Source organism: Paramormyrops kingsleyae, chromosome 12, assembly GCF_048594095.1.
Source record: "Paramormyrops kingsleyae isolate MSU_618 chromosome 12, PKINGS_0.4, whole genome shotgun sequence".
Taxonomy (NCBI): Eukaryota; Metazoa; Chordata; class Actinopteri; order Osteoglossiformes; family Mormyridae; genus Paramormyrops; species Paramormyrops kingsleyae.
The window spans coordinates 20,671,449-20,693,367 of NC_132808.1; the positions used below are offsets into that span (position 1 = coordinate 20,671,449).

At 45.8% G+C, this 21,919-nt stretch overlaps 2 protein-coding genes across 3 annotated transcripts in view; one reads left to right on the forward strand and one right to left on the reverse strand.

The window, feature by feature from the left end:
- frem1a (Fras1 related extracellular matrix 1a) overlaps positions 1-9,564 on the forward strand; it is a 31,147-nt gene extending 21,583 nt beyond the window's left edge. The window contains exons 24-37 of the mRNA XM_023820929.2: positions 509-773; positions 874-1,288; positions 1,662-1,863; positions 2,286-2,430; positions 2,867-2,996; positions 3,126-3,198; positions 3,578-3,727; positions 4,021-4,190; positions 4,326-4,373; positions 4,486-4,653; positions 4,794-4,925; positions 5,251-5,366; positions 5,806-5,891; positions 8,148-9,564. Coding sequence (XP_023676697.2) covers positions 509-773; positions 874-1,288; positions 1,662-1,863; positions 2,286-2,430; positions 2,867-2,996; positions 3,126-3,198; positions 3,578-3,727; positions 4,021-4,190; positions 4,326-4,373; positions 4,486-4,653; positions 4,794-4,925; positions 5,251-5,366; positions 5,806-5,891; positions 8,148-8,353 — 2,306 coding nt within the window. The 3' untranslated portion in view covers positions 8,354-9,564. The remainder of the gene's footprint in view (positions 1-508; positions 774-873; positions 1,289-1,661; positions 1,864-2,285; positions 2,431-2,866; positions 2,997-3,125; positions 3,199-3,577; positions 3,728-4,020; positions 4,191-4,325; positions 4,374-4,485; positions 4,654-4,793; positions 4,926-5,250; positions 5,367-5,805; positions 5,892-8,147) is intronic.
- Positions 9,273-21,225, reverse strand: aco1 (aconitase 1, soluble). 2 transcript variants are annotated; one of them, XM_023820930.2, is made up of 21 exons: positions 21,148-21,225; positions 18,754-18,876; positions 18,197-18,365; positions 17,816-17,953; positions 16,343-16,412; positions 15,965-16,148; positions 15,580-15,719; positions 15,281-15,452; positions 15,034-15,134; positions 14,709-14,825; positions 14,103-14,262; positions 13,520-13,655; positions 13,205-13,289; positions 12,971-13,127; positions 12,324-12,448; positions 12,021-12,125; positions 11,790-11,932; positions 11,303-11,450; positions 10,736-10,858; positions 10,360-10,545; positions 9,273-10,172 (listed from the first exon to the last, which is right to left on the reverse strand). In XM_023820930.2, exons 2-21 carry the CDS (start codon positions 18,860-18,862, stop codon positions 10,056-10,058), a joined length of 2,685 nt encoding a protein of 894 aa, XP_023676698.1. In that variant the 5' UTR covers positions 18,863-18,876; positions 21,148-21,225; the 3' UTR covers positions 9,273-10,055. The 2 variants fall into 2 exon arrangements, with proteins under 2 accessions (XP_023676698.1, XP_023676699.1); XM_023820931.2 differs by lacking the exon at positions 21,148-21,225 and adding an exon at positions 21,077-21,098.
- Between the last annotated feature and the right edge of the window lie 694 nt (positions 21,226-21,919).

The following is a 21,919-nucleotide window of genomic DNA, read 5'->3' on the forward strand; positions in this document are numbered from 1 at the left end:
ATGCATGCCAAGGCTGAGTTACATTCGTAAATAAAGTTTATCAAGCTGGTGGCGCAATGGTTAGCACTGTCACTTTACACCTCTGGGACCGGGGTTCCAGTCTGTCTTGTTGTTTCCTCAGGGTACTCCAGGTTCCCCCCCTAAGATCAAAAACATGCTGTATTGCCCATAGGTGTGAATGTATGTGTGAGTGTGCCCTATGACAGGTTGGTGCCCCTGTCCTGGGTTACGCCCTGCCTTGCCCCCATTATTCCCAAGATAGGCTCTGGACCCCCATGACTGTGCATAGGGCTAGCAGGCATAGAAAATGGGTGGGTATAAGTTTTTCAGGCTTGTCTCAGATTTGATTCAATTACCCATATGTGTGGCTTTTTTGAGTATGCAACCCTTTTAAACTGTTTCCTCACTGAGCATATTGCAAATCGCCACATGCCCTGGGGGGTGATTTCTAACGCATCTCGCTGAGATCGGATCACACCACACCAACGATGTCACTCTGATTTCCCAGGAGACATCGCCGTGTTTGTCAAGCCCGTTCAGGCCCGACGGGGCGAGCGTGTGGTGCTGACCACCGAAGTCCTCCTGGCCCTGGATGGCACAGACCGTCCAGAGGAGCTCCTCTATGTGGTGACCACTCCGCCCGACCATGGTCATGTGGAGTACATCCACCACCCAGGCATGGCTATCACCTCCTTCAGCCAGATGGACGTGGCCGCCAACCTGGTGTGCTATATCCACGATAACAGCGCTGTATCACCCCAGGAGACGCTGCGGTAGGCGGGACCTTCTGGATTTTTGAGTTTTAATTGGGTGGAGTTGGAGTGGTGTCTTCTCATGCATGTTTAAGGCCAGTGCTGCCTTTCTCTCTGACAGGTTTGTGGTCAGCAATGGGCAATCCACCCGCGGAGGTGTTCTGGACATCGCTATTGACACAGTGGACCGGGAGCTGCCCTCAATCCTCCATAACAGTGGCCTGCAGGTGCCACAAGGCACCACCATGGTGCTGTCCCCTGACGTCCTGAGCCTGTCTGACCCCGATACCCCCCCATCTAGACTCTTCTTTGTGCTGGTGCAGCCACCTCAGTATGGGCAGCTGCTCCTGCGGGGGGCTCCATTTCTCGAGGGCAACTTCACTCAACAGAACCTGCTGGACCTTCAGCTGGCCTATAGGCATGGCGGGGGCCCTGCCCAGATCGACCGCTTCAGCTTCACTGCCCTTGATAGCAGCCACCGTGGTTTCCTGATGGGGGGGAAGCTCCAGACTGAGCCTGTCTTCTTCACCATCCAGGTGAGGCTATCAGGCTGCCGTCAGGCCATACATAGTGATTTACTGTCAGCGGACTGACAACAACCAGGCCTATATTACAGCACATGCACTGGTCCTTAACATCAGCCTTGTTATCACAGAATCTGTGACAGTTATAAAATAATGCACTGATGCTCTCCAGGCTACAGTAATTAACAGATTTCCATATAAGCGTTTATAAGACGGTGCTCTTGGTTTGCTTCAGGGCATGCTTTATGCCCTTTTTTGAAGAGTGCCACTAAAGGAAGTCTGTTAAATTAGAGTCTTAATACCCTACATACTAATTAGGGTGTGAGAACGTTTCAGGCTGGGATGTGGGTTTGCATACTGGTGCTGATCATCGCTTTGCCCCTAGGTGGAGCCCCTGGGCATTCCAGCCCCACGGCTGGTGCATTTAAAGGTGGCTTGGAGGGCGGAAGTGCTGAAGGATGGCCGTTACGGTATCTTTGTGTCGTCGCGAGAGCTGAAAGCGCAGGGCACCGACTGCCACAGCGAGCAGCTTGTCTTCCAGGTGCTTCGACCGCCTCATTTTGGTTACCTGGAGAACGTTACTTCAGGTGAGGCCTGGGCGAGAGGGCATTGGGTGGAATCAAAGCATGTTTCATTCAGTTTCATTATGCAATGGCTAGTTTAGGAAGGCTCATGTGTTTTTTTTTGTCTTTGTGTTTGTGCTGAATTGGGAATGGCTTGTTAGTAAATAATACTTAATGTGCTGTAATATAATATTCAGTATTTACTAAAATCGCCACAGACTGTGTGTCAGTGGTAGGGCATGGTGAGGGCATCTTGCTGGGTGGTGAAACTTTATATGCTCTCTTACAGTAATTTAACCAGCTACAGAATCAACCAGGACAAAAGGTCACAGAAGGATTGACTGTTTCATTCAGCAGCTGTATGTTTTTCAGGAAACTGTAACTGAAGTTATAGTTATTCTTGGACACGACTGTGTGTGAGCATGCACTTCCTGTCTACTCCAAAGGCCAGTTTATCCGCCAGCGTTTCACCCAGAGGGACCTGAATAGGAGGAACATCCTGTATGTCATCAACCCCGCAAGCAGCGCCTTGTCGGACAGCCTGGAGTTTAAGGTGTCAGATCCCCTGGGGAATGCCAACCCAACCCACACGTAAGGTTCTCTTCTGACAGTTAGTCTCTCTCAGTTTGTCTCATCGCTGTTTGTCTTTATTCAATTCAGATTTTCTGCATAGCACACTTCCCGACAATACTTGCCTGATTGCACAACGCTGATCATTCACCTTCTGCCTTTGCCTCTGCCATTCCAAGTCTTTCTTTTATAACTGTTCCAGTCTCTTTTTTTGACAGCTTATGGTTTTCCACACACACAAGGGTCATGTGACCCCTCCCCCTCAAAAAACCTTGGCTCTAGTGATGGCCAAATGAAGCTTCATGAACCATTGGCTGTATTTTCTTACCCCACTAGATGGTGCTCTTGGCTTACTTTGCATGCTTTGAGCCCTTTTTTGAACAGAGAGCACCATCTAGTGGTGTCAGAAAATAAACTAAATGGTTCATCATTAGCCATCAATACCTTGCTCCTGTAGGTTCGAGTTCCGCTGGGCAAGTTTGGAGCTCTCCCAAGCTGAGTACAGGGTATGTGAGGAGGAGGACCTGCTGCTGCTTACCGTGCTCAGGAGTGGCAATACTGCTGAGTCGTCCTATGTGACTATCAAGGTACCAGGCTCTTCTGCCCACACAGTCTCTGCATCTTTGCATTTGGACCCTGGAGATCAGGGACAGCTTTTAAAGGCTGTTATGTCGGTGATGTATTGTATTCATGTTTGATTTGTTTGTCTATTTCAGGTCAAAGAGATCACAGCCTCCAGAGGGAAGGATTTCACCCTAAGTCCATCAAGTTTACTTCAGTTTGATCCTGGTACATTAATACTTTTAGTTGAACAATGAAAAAAATTATAATCTAAGCATTTCAACCACTATAAAGGTTTCCCATTTAATCATTTCTTATGTAAAATTTGTTCTGCTATGATGTGACTAAATGGTATCCAGGTATATAAATGCTAAGTAGTAGTGATAGAAATGAAGTGACGCTGCATGGACTATTTGCGGTGTTTTTTGGCCCCACTAGGCTGTGATGTCTATTAAAAAAAAAAAAAAACCAACAGCTCAAAGCATGACTAAAAGTAAGCCAAGAGCGCCATCTATTGGGGTCAAAAAATACCTCAAATGGTTCATGAGGTGTCATTTGGCCATCACTGCTTTGTAGAGGATAAACTCCCTGACCTCTCTGCCCTCAGGTGTGACCAGCAGGACCTGGCGTTTGGAGATCACTCAGGACCAGCTGGAGGAAGAGGACGAGACGTTTGAGGTGTCTTTGGCTTCACCAGAGGGCGCTGTCCTCGGCTGCAACACCAGTGCACTTGTGACGATCATCGATTCCGGGATAGGTGAGAACCCGCCCACCTCTCCACACCTGGTGAGTCAGCATAGTGGTTAAAAGCTAAAGTCCATTTATCATTCCAGGACAGGGACCCGTGGTGCTTAACCTGAACTGCTTCGAAGAAAGTATTCAAAAAATAGTAGCATTCTTAGTAAACAGTGTCAAATCTGATTTAAAATACCAGTAACTGTGAATGAAAGTCTCAGGTCAGTGGTTGAATGTTAATATGTATCCATGTATGTATGTATGCTCCGCAGTTCCATACATCTGAGCCCTGTGTATTCCTCATGCCCCCTGCAGGCCAGTGTAGGTACAGCCAGCCTTCACCAGGCACCAAATCTAGCTCACGGCTAACCCCTCCGCGCCATGGGGCCATCCAGCTGGAGACCCTGCCCATCGTCTGGACACATGGAGACATGCAGTATAAGTCATCTGGCAAGAGACTGAGGCCTGTGGACAATGGAAAAACAGTGGGTCTCTGTTTGACACCTTCATACAGTGTCGTAAAGCGTACTGACCATTATACATTTTTCAGTACGATAAACTTGGGGGGAAAAAAATGGTCACATGGAAAAGCCATTCATGATGTAATGTTTAATGCACAGGTTCGGCCCGTTTCATCGCACAAGAATGGATCTGACACCGTTTTCACAGTAAGAAAATCTCTATTGGCTGTCCTGTGTATAAAGTGGACAGTGCTGATGTTTGCTTAGCAATCACATGAGAAGCTACCTCACCGCCTCTTGCTTCTCCATGTTTCTCTAGTACCATGGGATCATGTCATTGCGAGTGGAGGACCACTCTTCTCCCTCCCAAGTGGGGAGGAATGCCAAGGTGATGGTAGCCAGCAGGGGGCAGCAGACAGCCATCCCCGATTCCTTGGAAAGAAGCAAGGCCCTGACTTCAGATAGTAAAGCCACTAAACTCAAATCGGTAACGGCCGCATGTTATACTGTTATTAGACAATTGCTTGTTTTTTTAAGTAATTACCAACAACATACAGTTTAATCGTCTAAATTCTTAAAGCTTGAGTGTGACGCAGCTTTCAGTCACGAGGGTCTCCCTCACGACAGGATGTCCCACAGTACCACTCTCCCAGAACCTGCACCATGGAGCTGACAGGGCTCCTGCACTTCAACCAGAGCTCCAATGCACTGTGGCGCTGTGACGGCGCCGCCTGGAGACCCTGGACTCCCTCGCACCAGGTGGACTCCTACGCTCCGACCTGGCTTAGTGCTTATTAGACTGCAGAGATGCATGTCTCCCAAAGTCTGTTCAGGGGAGCTGGCTTGCGAGGGTTCGAAAGCAGGACTGCAGCTCGGACCCTGATACATACACCGAAAACACATCAGTCAAAAGTCTAGTTTCTTAATCATTATGTCACTGTATGGAACAAACCAGTAGCTGGCACGAGATTGACTGACTATGCGACAAGAAGAAACACGTTCAAGCACAAGTTCAAGAAAGCTCATGGCTTTGTGCACAGTCGTACTTGTGTCACCATGACGGTCTCCTTTCACCATTACACAGGCCATCGATGCTCAGAAGTGTCCCCAGGGGTGGACGTACCACAGCGCTCGCTGCTATATCCTGAGCAAAGGCCCCAGGCTGACCTGGGCTTTGGCTGCCAGAACCTGCAAGGAGGCGTAAGTATGGACTGGCTGTCATCTGGATCCACACTGACAAACATCAGGCAACTGTGGCTATGACTTATTACCCATTTCCAGGGATGGACATAACTGGCCCGCAAGTTTGCATTCACCTTTAAAAGCGATACGTGCGGCAATCGATTGTTGTAACAGCGTGAATGCGCACGTATTTTATGTGCATTAGCGGCGATATGACAAGAAATTATCATGCATTTTAACCTCTATGCCACAAATGAAGTACAACTTAGCATATAAAGGTTAAAATGCATAATAATTTTTTGTCATATCAGCGCAAATGCACATAAAATACGTACGCATTCACACTGTTAAAACAATCGATTTCCGCTCGTTACTTTTAAAGGTGAATGCGTACTTGCGGACCAGTTGTGTCAATCCTTGCCTATTACCCATTTTTCTTAATTCCTTAATTCTGTAGCTACAATGGGAGTCTCGTCAGTGTGCTGTCAGAGCAGGATATGGACTGGCTGTGGGATTTCAGTGGAAGAAAGCCATTCTGGATTGGTAAAGCTCCATTTTTAATGACTGTAGTCCTCATATACTATTGCCTCAAATTGTTGTAACCAGCTGACTGCACCTTTGTGGTCTGGGAAGTGAGGGGATACATCGTTTCTGTTGTGTACTTGAAGAGTGTAACATTACATACACAGCTCTGGAAAAAAATTGAGAGACCACTCCATCTTTTTTTCTTTTTTACATCTGCATTGTTAAATCCTAGTTTAATACTGGCAGAAGGCTATACTGCACAGCAGGCTGCTTCCAGGCTCAGAATTTCTAAGACTACAGTATACTAAACAATGGGAATGACCAAAAAACCAGCCAGGCAGAGGGTGGAAGTGACTTTCTAATGCCAGAGATGACTGTTACCTTATCCAACAGTTTCTCATGAATCCGAGGATAACATCAAGTGTGAAGTTCACTGCTAGGAGACTTCATATCACGCTCCTAGAAGCAGGACTGAAGTCCCATAAAGCAAGGAAGAAGCCCTTCATTAATGAGACAGAGAAGAACCAGGCTACAGTACATAGACATACACCCATAAATTGAGAAATGAGTGAAACAAAAAATGCGCTGTGGTCTCAATTTTTTCCAGAGCTGTATATATAAGCTTTTAAGTCTTAAAAGTGCAGTTAATCAGTGTAGGTGAAGTTATTCATTATGCAGATGCATAATTCAGGGGCAAAACTATGAATATGCTGTAGCTCTGAAGAGCTGGTGTCTTTACAGAAGACTTGGTAAAAACTCACTTGAACGCTGTAGTGTTTCCCTCGCCAGTCCTCAGGGACCTCCAGACAGTCCACATATTTGCTCACTCCCAGCTACCAACACACCCATACTAGGTATTCGGTGTTCTTGATTGATTGGGGTCAGAGCATGTGAGCGGAGCGGAGCGTGAGCGAGGAGCGGAGCGGGCAGAATTTGGTCAGAGCGCGGAGCGGTTTTTTAATTAAGGCTGGAGCGGTCGCTTTGTCTCGCTCCAATTTCGCTCCGATACCGCTCACACTACAATTCTGAGGCGTGCCCAAATCTACCCAGAATTCATCTGTACAATTATCAAGACTGTTACACAAATTGGCCGAAATGGAATTCACAAAGTATTTCACAAAGGAAACTGATAAATCATACAAGTGTATTATTCTTATCAAACGTATAGATGACAAGAATGTACAGCAAGAACAACAATGTGGTGAAACTGTTTCAGTGAGTAAAGATTCACTTTGGAATCACTTTTCTCAGAAACATGAGTGTGCTACGCGAACAAGCGGAAGCCAGAGCAAAACGCGTGCAAGTTTTATATGGTTGTAGCATATCAAGTCTATAAAGTAAATTAAAGTATAAAAGCCTATAAAGTACATATTGGTAATCAAATAAATTCGTTTTGTCATTCAAAGTAGGTCTAATAAGATTTTTTTTTAAATTTCACGTAACGTAAAATGTTATTTTAGAGACGCGCTGCATCAAAAGAAAAAAATTGAGGAATTTAAAACGTGTCTGTATATTCTTTAGGCTATTAAGCCCACTGATTCCTTTATTTTTAAACCTATTTTTGTGTGGAATGCCATTTCCAAACCTGTCCGTTGTTGCCGATAGGTTGCTTAAAAATAAATATTTTCTGTTCTGACTGGCAATGTTGCCGTTGCTCATATTTCTTTATGACATAAGGCTTCGGTTTAAGATGACATTTGTTAGGCATGCAGATTATTTGTCCCTCTTTTAAATTGGAGCGAGCGTGGAGCGATTTGACTGGAGCGGAAGGACGTTTTAGTGGAGCGAGGAGCGGTGTTGAGCGGAGCGGCTTAGTGCGAATTAGAGCGGAGGAGCGGGCGGAGCCAACAGCCTCGTGAGCGAGGAGCGGAAATTCTCACCGCTCCGCTCCGCTCACATGCTCTGATTGGGGTGGAGCAAAAATGTGGACCGTCAAGGGGTCCCCAAGGACTGAGTTGGAGAACACTGATGTAGACCAGGGGTGGCCAGTCTTATCCGCAAAGGGCCGGTGTGTGTGCAGGTTTTTGGGATAACCTGTAGGTCAGCTGTTCAAACCCATGTGTGAGGACTCTTTCAGCCAATTACTCCTCTAGTTAGTAATCTAATTAGGGAGTTGCAGCGAAAACCCGCACACACACCGGCCCAGAGGATTATGGGGTCCTCCGCAACGCTCACACAAATATACACACACACCGGCCCTTTGCGGATAAGATTGGCCACCCCTGATGTAGACTGTAATTGCTAATTTTGCCATTTGTCACCTTCATCCTGCAGGACTGAACGATCGTGAGAACAGGGAACACTGGGAGTGGGTTGGCGGGGAACCAGTCACCTACACCAACTGGAAGAGGAACCCTCTCCGCACAAAGAGGAAAGGCAATGTGAGGCGCTGTGCTCTGGTCCTCCGGAGAGCCAGATGGCACACTCGGGACTGCAGCAAGGGCAAGGGTCACCACTATGTGTGCTACACCCAAACGTGAGTCCCCCGCAGAGGGACGCTGCAGGTCTCCACCTGCATTATTCACAACCAAAGCTGAGGCGGACACTGACCTCCAGAGGTGCTGCTTTCCCCACGATGTCTGTCATCAGTGCTAAAAGGGGTGTGGTCAACAAGACCAAAATAACAAACATTGCCAAAATTGAATCTTATGTATATCCGATAACTTTTTATATTTAATTTCTTGTCAGTATTCCCGATATTCTATTTCATATGGGAAACAGCTATTCTGTGTTTGTCTAGATAACTTTGTAACATGAATTTAACTTTTAAGAGCCTTTCAAGAGTGGAAGACTGCTGTTCATTGGTAGCACTGATGTTGTGTATATGGTAAGTTGTTCCCTGTGCAGTTTGAGCCATACATTATAGCCACAAGCACAATACATCCATACCATCAGAGCTTACCTCCAAGTGGCTGCCGTTACCCCATTCAGCACCTCACCAGGAACATTAGTCTCAAAAGCAGACATGTCATCAGGACAAGACCAAGAGACACCTTGTGAGAAATAAGCTTCCTGAATTTTGAAGTGGTTTGGTCAAGTTTGTTGCAACCTGACCACGTGCTCCCCTGATGAGGAAATTGCTAAAAATCACATCTTGTGCAGCTTACAAATGTGTCTTACCAATTGCGTATGACACAATATAAATTGAACAGGCAAGACTGTAGTGTATAATAGTGTCAAGTATAATCCATTTACAGCTAAACACCCCAAAACAAAAGTTAACTATTGAAAAGTTGCATATATTTCTTTGTGACAATAAGTAAAACCCAACCTTATTCTTTATGCGGCATCAAATCACAAACACTTAGATCAATGATAATTAATCACTGCTTCTAGCACATTGATTGATTAGTGATTATTAAATCTTTGGGTTAGTAGAAAGGCACATGTACAGAAGTCTTTGGTCCAAAAAAGGTTTATTGTGGAATTGAGCAAACAGCAACATATCTGGTCCACAAGTTGAGGGTGGGAGGTATGAAAAACCAATTCCTGGACAAGCTGATGTGAAAATCTGCCCCCAAGTGAAATTTATTCAGATGAAAACCCATCTGGCTATTTCAACATAATCTAGATTTTACAGGTACAGATATGACATTTTAATGTGTAGCGGTGTTTTAAAGTATAATGTATGGTGTACTTAGATTTATTTTACACAATTAATGAAATAAAGGGGGAAAATCCATTTGTTATATTAGGTTGTACTTTTCTGCATATCAGCTATAGTCAATGACAAGGTCATTCACCTAAAACTATGGGCACTTACAATCAGTCCTCTCTAAACAGTAAGCTATATTATAATAGTTTAAGGCAAGTGGTGCTCACTGAATGGGTATTAAAATTACTTCATAAATATACATTTCACATATTTGATTAAACTACTAATTATAAGCAGAATCATTTTAAGTAGGACTTGATGTTTTTGTTCTTGTCCTAGTCAAAGCCAAACTGGACATACATGCGCTTTAGATGTGTCCCAAAACTTACAAAACTGATTTTAATCCAGACTGCAACCTCTACTTAACACCACTGCAACAGATGTACTGCAAGTCTGCATTACCACCCATCTTGAACTGGGACTGGATGTTTTTAGGGGAGGTCCTTGTCCTTACAAGGTAACTCCCACCATACTTGCAGGCCTGACGTATCACCATGCGTCAGGTGACCTTTCTTCCCCTCCTTCCTCTACTTCTCTGACATCTTACGGACCATGTAGTTGAGGATGCCGCCGTGTTGGAAATACGTGAGCTCCACATCAGTGTCGAACCTCATGCAAGCCCGGAAGGTCTTCCCAGTGTCCAGCTGGTGAGATAGACAGCAATTAATCCATCACATTCTGGAAAAAACTTAGTGCCACTAAAACTGTTGGTCTTATTATTCACAGAATTAGCATTAGCCGTGTTTGAGGGCTTAGGGCTGCGCCATCTGTGTCTCTGACAATTAGCGGAGGTGTGCTCTGGAGTGTAGTGGCATCAGCGACAGGACACACCTGTATGACCACGTTCATCTTGGGCGTCAGTGTCTCTGGGATGACAACGGTGTAGCACTCGCGGCCCGTCAGGCCCAATGACTCGGCCGTGTCGCCGGGTAGGTACTCCAGCGGAATGATGCCCATCCCCACCAGATTGCTGCGATGGATGCGCTCGTAGCTCTCGGCCAACACCGCCTTGATGCCCTGGGGGCAGATGAAAGAGGGTGTGGGCATCAACAGCATGATTCTTCTTAAGAACTATAATTGTACATTTTGTTATGAACAGATGAACAGCCAAGGCTGCCTTTGGAGGCCCTTCCCCGACTAACAGGAGGACTGTTAGTTGGCGACCCATGTGTGGCCAGAACCTAAGCCATGGGATTCTTGGACATACCAACAAGAACGGCCCTTTGGCAGCCCAGTCTCTGGAGCTGCCCGATCCATACTCCTTCCCGGCCAGGACCAGGAGAGGCAGGCCAGCCTTTTTGTACTCGTCAGCAGCATCGAACACATCCATCTGGAACAGGGAGAGTGGCTGGTTACCCCCCCCACCGGAGCCAACAGGGCACAGTGCCACCACAGGGGGGAGCACTAAAAATGAGCAGCCTGTAACTCAAGACACAGCAGGACAAAACTAGGGGAGATGGAGGAGAGGCCAGAATACTAGACATGAGAAGGGCTGTCCTTGTGACCTCCTGTCAGTTAGATCTTTAAGCATAAATATCAAAAATACAGGAAGTAACGCAAATTGTTAAACTTTATTCATGCTTTAGCGACACCAGAAACAACCAACACTCCATCATTAAACCTCATACTGGATTTCAAAGGATTCTGCCCTCAACTGGAGGATTTCTCCCTCTCTGCAAGCATCAGCCTGGCAGGAGTCGCAGCACCGCAGTGGGAAACCTGCTGGGGGCAAATCTGCTGCCGCAGGCCCCGCACAGCCATGAGGGAGCGTTACCGTTTCTCCGGAGGGCAGGTACACCGTCTGTGGCCCTGGTTTGCCCAGCAGCTTGTTGAAGAGACGGATGTTGGCAAAAGTGCCCTGGGCCATGACTGCATCGTTGCCACGGCGTGACCCGTACGAGTTGAAGTCCCGCGGGGACAGGCTGCGGGGGAGAGGGGGAGTGAGGTGATGTGTAAGCACAATGTGGCGAAAGGACCACATTTCAGCTGGCTGGGTAACAACCTCAAAATGCTGCGGGGACAGCCAAACTCATTTGCATTTTAGATATTCTTCATTAGAACTCTCTGGGTTTACAAATGGATTTTTGGACCAGTGTACACCAGTCCTATGCTGGAATTGAAGGAGAGAGAAAAAAAAAAAAAAAAACAGGCACCTGGTAATCAGATTTTACCAAATCCCTGGGCGTAAAGTCATTTTTAATAAATATGTAAGAAACATCAGAACCTGATTGGTTAATTCAGAGGCAGGATTGGTCACTCACCCCCTGCCGGTCAAGTACCGCGCTGCAGGGCTGTTCCGGGCTATGTTCCCAGCGGGTGATATGTGGTCTGTAGTCACAGAGTCCCCAAGGTTCAGCAGTACATAGGCATCGGTTATGGACTTGGGTGGTTGTGGCTCCCTCGTCTGGGGAACAGAAACTCCCATCATTTTCTTACAAGCTCTCTGGAAGTAGGGAAATTGAGGACATTGTGGCAACCGCTGTTTGAATTACCAGTCCATCAAAAAAGGGAGGAGACTTGATGTAGGTGGAGTTGGGGTCCCATGTGTAGAGCTTGTCAGAGGAGGCACTGAGGGAATTCCACCGCTCATTCACATTCTGCAGATAGAGCAGCCATACACCCATCAGTCAGGTCCCTGAACAATGACCAACTACTATTTACAAGAAAAGTGTTACCCAATTCAAGATATTTACCTAAAAATGAAGTAACGTTTACAACAGATACTTTTCTAAGCATACTGGCTACCCAAATAGAGCAGGTCTACAAATCTCAGCTGGCACGGCGAGCTGATGTACCTCCACCTTAGTGTAGACCTCCTTGAACATGGCGGGAATAACAAACTGGTGCTCGACCTCCTGGATCTCTTCCCGTGTGGGCCAAATGTCTTTGAGGAAGACCTCCTTCCCCTCAGGGGTCACCGCTGACACACAAGACAGAGACATCACCTGACATTCCTTTGCCTGAGCTCTGGCACTGTTTTAGGCCGTGCGTTTCAGGGTGGTCTTTCCTTTTTCTCATGCTGCCAACTGCTGTCTAAAGGGATCCAGTAGTGATGGCCAAATGATGCTTCATGAACCATTTGCTGTATTTTTTCACACCACTAGATGGTGCTCTGTTCAAAAAAGCACTCAAAGCATGCCCACTGCCTTATAGCCATCTACTGCAATACAGTTATCCTATGGTGTTAAACCAGTATACGATAAACCACCCGCTATGGGTTTGAATCCTCATTTCTTCCATATAGTGTAAAACTTTGTTGATGATGAATGTGTAGAAATATAAAGCAATGATAACAGCAACCTTCAAGTGTCTGACAAGCTCCTAGCGTTGGCTGTTGCAGCAGTAAGACACACCCTGCGTAATTATAACCCCCTTGCCTACACCCCACCCTTGGCAGCATAATTACACCCCTCCCAGCTGCACCTCACATGCAAGATCTTACCCAGCGGCTCCTTTTCCAAATCAATGCGGATGGTCCCCGCGATGGCATATGCAATAACCAGGGGCGGTGAGGCTAGGTAGTTGGCGCGGGTGTTGGGGTGGACTCGGCCTTCGAAGTTCCTGTTGCCAGACAGGATTCCGGCTACTACCAGGTCCCCCTGAGGACATGAGGGGAGAGCAGGGTCTAGTGGCTGCCATGCTAATCGCAGCAAGATAGCAATGCAGTAAGAAATACCTGAGTAATGGCCTCCACCACAGGGTCAGGGAGGGGACCACTGTTCCCTATGCAGGTCATACAGCCATAGCCCACTACTTCAAACCTGAAAGGGAGAGCGATGGGAACTGAGGTCAACTGAGAATAGAATAATCAAGTCTGAAAAACCCTTTCGTCATTAAGATATGTACCTCTTCCGGACTGAAAAATGTTTTATGAGAAGCGAATCAAGGTTATCAACTCCATGATCCCAACTGAAACTAGCCAATCAGACAGCACTGAAAAGCTACCAGGTAACAAGTGAAAAACAACAGGACAAATTTATCAGAGAGTTACCCAAGCTTGGAGAGGTAAGACATCACCCCGCTCTCTTTAAGGTAGGACGTGACCACGCCACTACCCGGGGACAGGCTGGTTTTAATGTAGGGCCGGACACTAAGACCCGCCTCCACAGCTTTCTTTGCTAGGAGCCCTGAAAGGCACACAGGGAGAGGTACTGTCACTGCCCTGACCAAAGGATCCCCAGAATTATACATAGTAATCACTAGGAAGCGACAAACTGAAAAAGGAAGAGCCCCCTGACACAGCAGTTTAAAGCATTACATCATTCTGCTTGGACAGTGTTTCCCAATCCAGTCCTCAGCAACCCACAGTTAGTTCATGTTTTTGCTCCCTCCTAGCTTCCTGCCAGACAGTCCACATTTTTGCTCCCTTTGCAGAGATGGAGCAAAAACGTGGACTGTCTATGGGTCACTGAGGACCACATTGGGAAACACTGTCCTAGGAAATTTGTTTGTTCCACAGACAGGAACCTTTTTCTAACAGCAATCCCCCTCCCCCATTTCTCTGGCTTCCTTCACTTGGCATGAATGGCTATACGCCACAAAGGGGGTTTAAGTAAGCAGTGCACAAATCTTACCCGCCCCCAGCATGACAGACGGATTGCTGGTGTTTGTGCAACTGGTGATTGCAGCAATGACCACAGACCCGTGACTCAGAGAGAAGTCTGTGCCGCTGTATTGGAAGGAGACCGTGTTGTTCAAGCGCTCCGGAGGCACCTGGAAGCCCTTGAAGCCTTGCTGAGGGGAGCGGAGAGAAACACTGCGGTCACACGGTCTCATAGCAGTATGGTGCTGAGTGCTATAGCACTACCTATAGAAACGCCTCCAATCCAATCCCCAATCTTTGGCCAGTTCCGATCAGTATTTGCCACCCACACCAGGCGATCGAGGGATAAAGCCTAGCTCACACCTCCAGCACCCACTTCCGTTTCTCCAAGCACAAATTGCAAGTAACACTGCTGCAGTACTTGAGCAGAATCACTTTAACATCTTTCAGTTATGATCATTTCACACCATCCTGCTCAGAAGTGCAGCAGCACATCTCCTAGAGGTCCTGGCAGGCTTTTGTTTGAAAGAGCCTCTGTAGCCATCTGGATGACCTCATCTCCCCAACTGCTACCATGGTTCACTTCCCACATTACACAAGATGGGAGGACTTCAGTGGAATCAGAGGAAAAGGTTACCTTAGCCCCTAGACAACCTTCAAAATCCCTCTTCATTTCTGTCACAGCCACCCTGTCCTGTGGCCTTTTGGGGCCACTGCAGCAAGGGACAACCGTGCCCAGGTCCATCTCCACCACCTGAAGGGGGGCAGTCACAGCACACGATCACTAAGGCATTATGGGTACTTCTATCATTATGTATGGCTTCATTTTGTATGCTTGTGACCTACTAACACAGCAGGACATTTGACATAAGCAGTGTCTAATTTGAATCTGCAAACGACGTAATGGACTGCATTCCTGTGTACGTGCCCATAATGAGACAAATATTGCTTTGATGTGGCACCTGGGTGAATTCGGGGTCCTGGTCAGCGTTGCTATAATCTCTGAACATGCCCACAGCTTTCAGATACTGAGTGACGTAGTTTAGCTTCTCCGCGGATCTCCCTGCAGACACAACACGGAACAGAGAGTGAAGCTTCCAAGGTGATATCACACTGCAGCTGCCTCACACTGCAGCTGCCTCACACTGCAGCTGCCTCACACTGCAGCTGCCTCACACTGCAGCTGCCTCACACTGCAGGGGACCTTACCTGTCTGCTCCAGGTATTTTATGCTGATGTGGTCTACAGGGAAAAAGGCTGCCGTGGCACCGTATTCTGGGCACATGTTGGCAATGGTCGCTCGGTCGGCGATCGACAGTTGGGACACGCCCGGCCCAAAGAACTCCACAAACTTCCCCACTACACCCACCTGTCGCAGGTGCTGGGAGCAGACAAACAGGTAAATCCACCACTAACTATTATGAAGATAAAAATAAGCAAGAATATTCTAAGATTATGACCTCATCAACCCCACCACATAGGCCCATGCATGGGACCCTTCCGGCTACCTTGGTAATAGTGAGTACGATGTCCGTTGATGTAATGAACTTGTCGGGAACGCCCAACAGCTTGTAGCCAATGACCTGTGGCAGCACCATGCTAATTGGCTGGCCCAGCATGACAGCCTCCGCCTCAATCCCGCCCACCCCTGCACAGGAAGTCACAGGAATCACACTCATGTATATCTGACCAGAAAATGAGCCCAAAGCCAGCTCCTGATCTCATATCCTTGGTTCACCTGTCTTAATGAGATCCGGCTTGTGGTCGAAACACACAACACAACTGGCAAATCAGATAGCACTGGGAAGCTAACAGTTGACAATGAAGGACAACAGGACAATGTATCAGTGAGTTACCAGCAGAGGACTGGCTGGCAGAGCTTCAAGGCCTTACCCCAGCCCAACACCCCCAGGCCGTCGATCATCGTGGTGTGGGAGTCTGTGCCCACCAGGCTGTCGGGGTAGTAAAAGCCATCATGGTCAAACACCACGTGAGCCAAGTACTCCAGGTTGACCTGGTGCACGATGCCGGAACCTGGAGGTATGATCCGCATGTTCTTGAAGGCCTTGGAGCCCCACTGTAGGGAGACGATGTCACCATTCACCACCCAGTACGTTCACTAACCCATCCAACAGCTCCAAAAGTCTTTAAATGGGCATGAAAGACACCTCACTCCTCCACAGAATGCATACATTATGACAGAACACAGGCTTTCCCCCACACACTCCACAACAAAGATACTGGCTTAGATACTGGATAAAGACAGAATACCTTTAGAAAAGCAAATCGTTCCCGATTTCTTTCAAACTCCAAATCCTGATTCTTTTGTAGACTGTCAGACCTTGGAAAAACAGACACTCTTATTAATCTGACTATAGCAATTATTAGGGAAACAACATTTTACCCAAATATAAGTTTATGAATAAACCCATTTACTCACTCAGAGGTACAGCTACCCAGCTCAGATTTAAACCAGTAATGTTTTGATTAGGTTCTGGTTAAGTTCAGTCTATACTCAGTTCTCTACTTGCTACCCTGACTGGTAGAAGTTTGAGAGAGATCATCCCATGGCTTAACACATACTAGTGAATGTATTTTTAAATGGTTAATGGGCAAGTGCACCAACACTTCTACATACCAATTTCAGGTGTTGCAGTACAGGCAGGCTTGGTTTGGAGCAGGACCATAAAAAAGGCCATGCTTGATTTTACAGATCAAAGTGTGAATTTTGTTGCAATACTGACCTTCTTGCAGACACAGGACCAAATTCTCTGGCACGGGACAACTGTCCTGAAGCCACAAGTGTCGACATTACCATGGGAACAAAGTCCATGACAACAGTCCATCCCGCAGAACCAATCACTCTCAGCAGAAGCTAGGAGTGGTAATGGCAAGAGGACTGTGCCGCCCATTGCATTTTTGGCCTCTGTGATCTCAAAGTCAAGCCGCAATCAACTCTGCTGCATGTGGCTTCTACATCTTCATCTACCTATATCATCTAACAGGCTTTCTTCGGAGTTTAATGATTTTTTTTTTTTTAATTGACTGTCATTTTGCAAGCCACTGCCTCCAGGCAGGGGCTAATTACAGACTCCATCTTTATGGCTGTGAACAAGGCTTTCATTAAGAGCATGGCTCTACTAGAAAGAGGAGTATTTATCATGCACCATATGTGCTGCGTGCAACCCACGTCCATGGTCCTGCTCTGGTCCTTTGTTGACCGGATACCCTCTCAGCCTCCCCCCACCCCTCCGGACCACCATCACCACTACCCTGCCCAGCTGGGACCTCCAGGTCAGAAAACCCTCACTTCCTGTCCAGGCCAGTCTCCTGGGAGTCAACACTGCTGGAACCAACATTAAAGTGTGGCCTTCTCCACCCCAGCAGCTGTTCATGCGAGCTCGCATGCCCCTCATCACGTGCAATGCATTTAAAAAAATAAATAAAATCATCCCAAGTGATTTAAGACACTGATCACAAAAGAAATATGTTCTACCAATTTCTGGCAAGCAAACAAATGATGGGGGGAAGAATTTAAACTAATTTCTAGCATGTAAACAAAAAGAAAAGCTACTTTGGTAAACAAGGGGGATTTAGCTGCTGGTTGAACATGCAGGAAGATCCCTTCTGTAGTACCTCTGAACAAGACACCGAGATGGATGCAACTATTTTTACACCCATGGAATATATTATATTGTTCTGGGTCCAAGAATGGGCCAACATAAAATAAACAAAAGCACTTACTTTCTGTTGAAGTCAACCTGGATGGAGTGGTCGATGACCAGGTCTGCTGGGCACACGGGGTTGATCTTCTCAGGGTCTCCACCCAGGGTTTTCACGGCGTCACGCATGGCAGCAAAGTCCACCACTGCAGGAACCCCACTGGCAAGGCGCAGGGTGGCAAGGAACAAGACACTTACACAAAAAAACCCTAAACCATTATATAACAAAAAAGGACTGCGTCGTTTGAGGCAAGTACCTTTTTAGAAGCATTATGTCCAAAAAAAATAACTTTAAATATTAGTCTTCAGGTATATGAACTCATAGGGTACAGGTTTGGAAATGTACCTCAATATATATCACTGGTAGGAGGAACCCAAGCAGAGGATGAACACTGAAACTCACGTGAAGTCCTGCAGGATGACCCGAGCCGGCCGGAAAGGGACCTCTACGCTCTTCCACTGGGTCTGGTTCCAGTTGAGGATGTTCTCAACATCGGCCTGCTTCACCAGGAACTCATCGCAGGTCCTCACAGCAGCCTCCAGCAGCACACGGATGGAGAAGGGAAGACGTGCTGCAGGGAGAGTCACGATCATGAGCTCACTGGCCGTCGATGGGCAATCACACATTACAGAGTGACAATGTCTTTGTCCGCCATTTCAAAAGCATTGATTGCCCTTTGGTAAACAGGAGAACTAACTGCTGGAGTACTTTCAACAGTCATGGCATCTACCACACAAATTCAACTGCATTTTACAAGACTTATTCTTCAACTGCTGCCCCAAATAGAGTGGAGATATCTGCATAACTTATGAGGTATGATTCTATGAAATCAACCACTGAAATTCTCAAACAATATGAAGACGACATTTCATAGTATTACACTTCTAAACCTCACAAAATGTGAACAGTGTAGGTTACACTGTGATAGCCGGCTACAGCTTTAGCCCAACTCATCTTACTGTATCGAGGATCCTCAAGTTTAGACAGGTTGTAGAACTTGTGATCCGGTTTCTGTGCGTCCAGGGCCTCCCTAATACGTGCATAAGGACTTTCCACGGCTGCTGACATTATTGCTCAGTCACCTGCGAACGACAGCAAATTATCAGAAACCACATTTGAAAAAGAAAAAGAAAAAAAAAAAACTAAACTTTGCCCATGATTACCCAAGCATCACGACCCTTAATCTCCCTTAATGTGTTAGCCAAATGCTAATAGCTAACCCAGTAACATTCCTATGAGAATGTTTTTCCAAGAACAGCTCACCTCAACTAAGACAGCTTGTGTATCGAAACTGAAGCACTTCAGTGATTTCCCCTTAAAAACAACCGCATCAATGAACAGCACTCACGGCACAGACGTACTGCCACCAAAAGGAACACCACATGCAGAAAAGACCGCTATCAACCTTCGTTAAATGACAGACATTGCTCCTGTTCTGCCCCTATTTAACACCAGAAAGCCTCGAGTCGCTGCCAGGATCCTGAAATGGTACGTGACATCTGGGATCACACCATCCGAGGAGGTACGACATACCCCCTTCACAGAGAGGGTGGCAAGGTCTTATCTCAGCCCCCATACAGAAGTTTATTTAGGGGCCGCATGCAAGAAGAAAAGGCACTGGATAACACATCAAGATCAAAACATTTGATCTGAAGAAACACAGTCTGAATAAGTCAACAGGGATATAAGAAATCCTTAAAGAATTTTTAAGATAAAATGCCCCCCAGGAATAGATACAAGTTTTTGGAATTCCATAGTCAAATAACATGACAAAGATGAAGCATCTTTTGTGAATCGGCAGAACAGTCGTGAGGACACTGTTCATGCAGGGGGGAAACAAAGAATGATGTAGATGAACCTGATGCTCTCCTCTTGAACTTGATACATGAAATCATCTTCACAGCCTCAACCAATGAGCAGTAAGCACATTTTAAACTGTATAACCTACTATGAGGGAAAAAAACAAGATATACAGTATATAAGCTATTAAGTGCTCTTACTGGAAGCCTTGTCATTTTTAGCCATGCAGGCATTAATTATCTATTCTTGGGGGGGGACACCATACTCTCCTCCTATAAAATATTTCTGTATCTAACCAATAAGTAAAAAGCAATGTTATACAAAACTCGATTTAATTCGAATTATACAAAATAACCAAATCCTCTTCGATTTCAGTGCTGACGTGCATGGATGGTATGCACGCAATATGTAGGCCAAAACCAGGAAAAACACGACTTTCTAGGTGAGCGGGTACAATGCACGCATTCATGACTTATTGAAAGAACAGGCAGCCGTGGATTCTCGGCAGCTTAAGTCAGGGATTGAATACTTCAAGTGCAATATTTGCTAGACGTACACAGCTATTTTTTATAAAAATTCTGACCCCAAACTTGTAGTCCCAAAGCATACTCCAACCCACACACAAGCTCATTATGTACAAAATCATGCGTTGACAATTAAGACTCCATCAAAGTGCATGTTTTTCACATGAAACCGGCAGTTCTTTCCGGGATTTTAAAACGACCTTTAGACATCTGAGATCACAATAGTTCATATAATCTGCACACATTGTGACTTTCGGTGAATAAATGCACAGAGAGACTTTGACTTCCTATTTGACATCAAGGGGGTCATATTACGCAAGATCAACTGCCATATCGCCAACTTAATTAAACAAACCAAAGCTGCCTGAAGCTTTGCGGGATTGTATAACACTTGCGATAATGTTTATTTAAAAGCTATTAAAATAACACAATTTTATCTCCTTAAAATTACATAGACATGATCACCGCTGTCGGACTCGCCCCGTGCTTCATGTCATCTTCCTGGTACTCCATTCTGTCACTGTGTCAGAGTTTAATACACAGGACATGCATCTTACTGAAGTTTAGAATTGTCTAAAATTGTCAAAACTAAAAAACACCCTTAAGCTTTCAAACTGCCTTGGCGTATTACTATTGGCTAATTCGTAATGGCTCATTGAAACGAGAAGACTTCTGTCACCATTAAGTGGGCTTAACAAGGCTGTTTACCTTACGACAGCTCGCTTTTTGGCGCATTAAATAACAATAAGTTTATATATATATTCAGCCCACAAGAGAGCAACTGCAAAAACATAAACGGGACTATACGCTAATCGGTCTGTTATGTTGGAAAACAGCGCTGAGCACTGGCTGCTGGCCTAGCTTATCAAATTGCAGAAAAAACTGAAGCCGAGAGGTCCAGCAAACGGTGGGGCTGTGGCAAAGGACGAGAGCTGGATAAAGTCGTACATCTCCTCACCAGATGCAGCAGAAAGTCGTGTAAATCAGTTGAAATGAAAGGGCAACGAAACACCCACAATCCGTACTTACCGGACACCCCCGCGCTGCACTGTACAAACGGCGCACAGCGCTACGAACTGCGAGTTACGCTCGCGAGGATAATTAAAGGCACACGGCATTTAAAGGTGCAAGGAACGAACCACAATATCGGCCAATCTATAACCGATTTACTAATATCGTTTAAGGTAAGAATATAAACGCGAATGTACAATTCCCAGCGTATTTCTTTCCAGTAAATACCCTATTTCTACAAAAAAAACTAGAACCGTTTAATTTTTTGCTGTTCCTAAAGGGTTAATCTCTGATGTTGCGCAAATTTAAATATCGTAAAGTACTAATAGCCTATACAAACAAACATTCTACACACGTAAAGTACTTTTTATTAATTTATTAGTTCAATTGGTAGATTGCTTTATGTTTTTTAATTAATTGCACAAGATTTTAGGGTGAACTAAATTATAAATTTCAGGGTACCCGCAATTATAATGAGCTCAGACTGAACTGATAGGTTGACATTTTCATTTGGTGATATACGCGACATTGAGAAGATTTTAATAACAGCTACTTCTGGAAAAGTTTGTAGAATAAAACCAGCACTTCCTTCGAGAAACGTAATGTTTCGTTTGGATTTTCAAACCGAAGACCTTCCTCAATAAAACAACTACACTTTTTTTGCGAGTCAAAAAGCGAAATGCAAACGATACACTGTAAATAATGTAACGCGAATAATATCAATATTACCGTAATTATTTTTGAAATCCCAAAGCACAGATTAAGTTACGATGAGGATTAGGATGATTGT

What these genes read in the sequence shown, in the direction of transcription:
- aco1 (XM_023820930.2), bottom strand. Translation starts at nt 18,862, where the DNA reads ATGTCAGCAGCCGTGGAAAGTCCTTATGCACGTATTAGGGAGGCCCTG. An exon ending in AGGACCCCGAATTCACCCAG is followed by an intron (nt 14,826 to 15,033) that starts GTGCCACATCAA and finishes GCCCCCCTTCAG; the next exon opens with GTGGTGGAGATGGACCTGGG. An exon ending in TCTTACCTCTCCAAGCTTGG is followed by an intron (nt 13,290 to 13,519) that starts GTAACTCTCTGA and finishes TCTCCCTTTCAG; the next exon opens with GTTTGAAGTAGTGGGCTATG.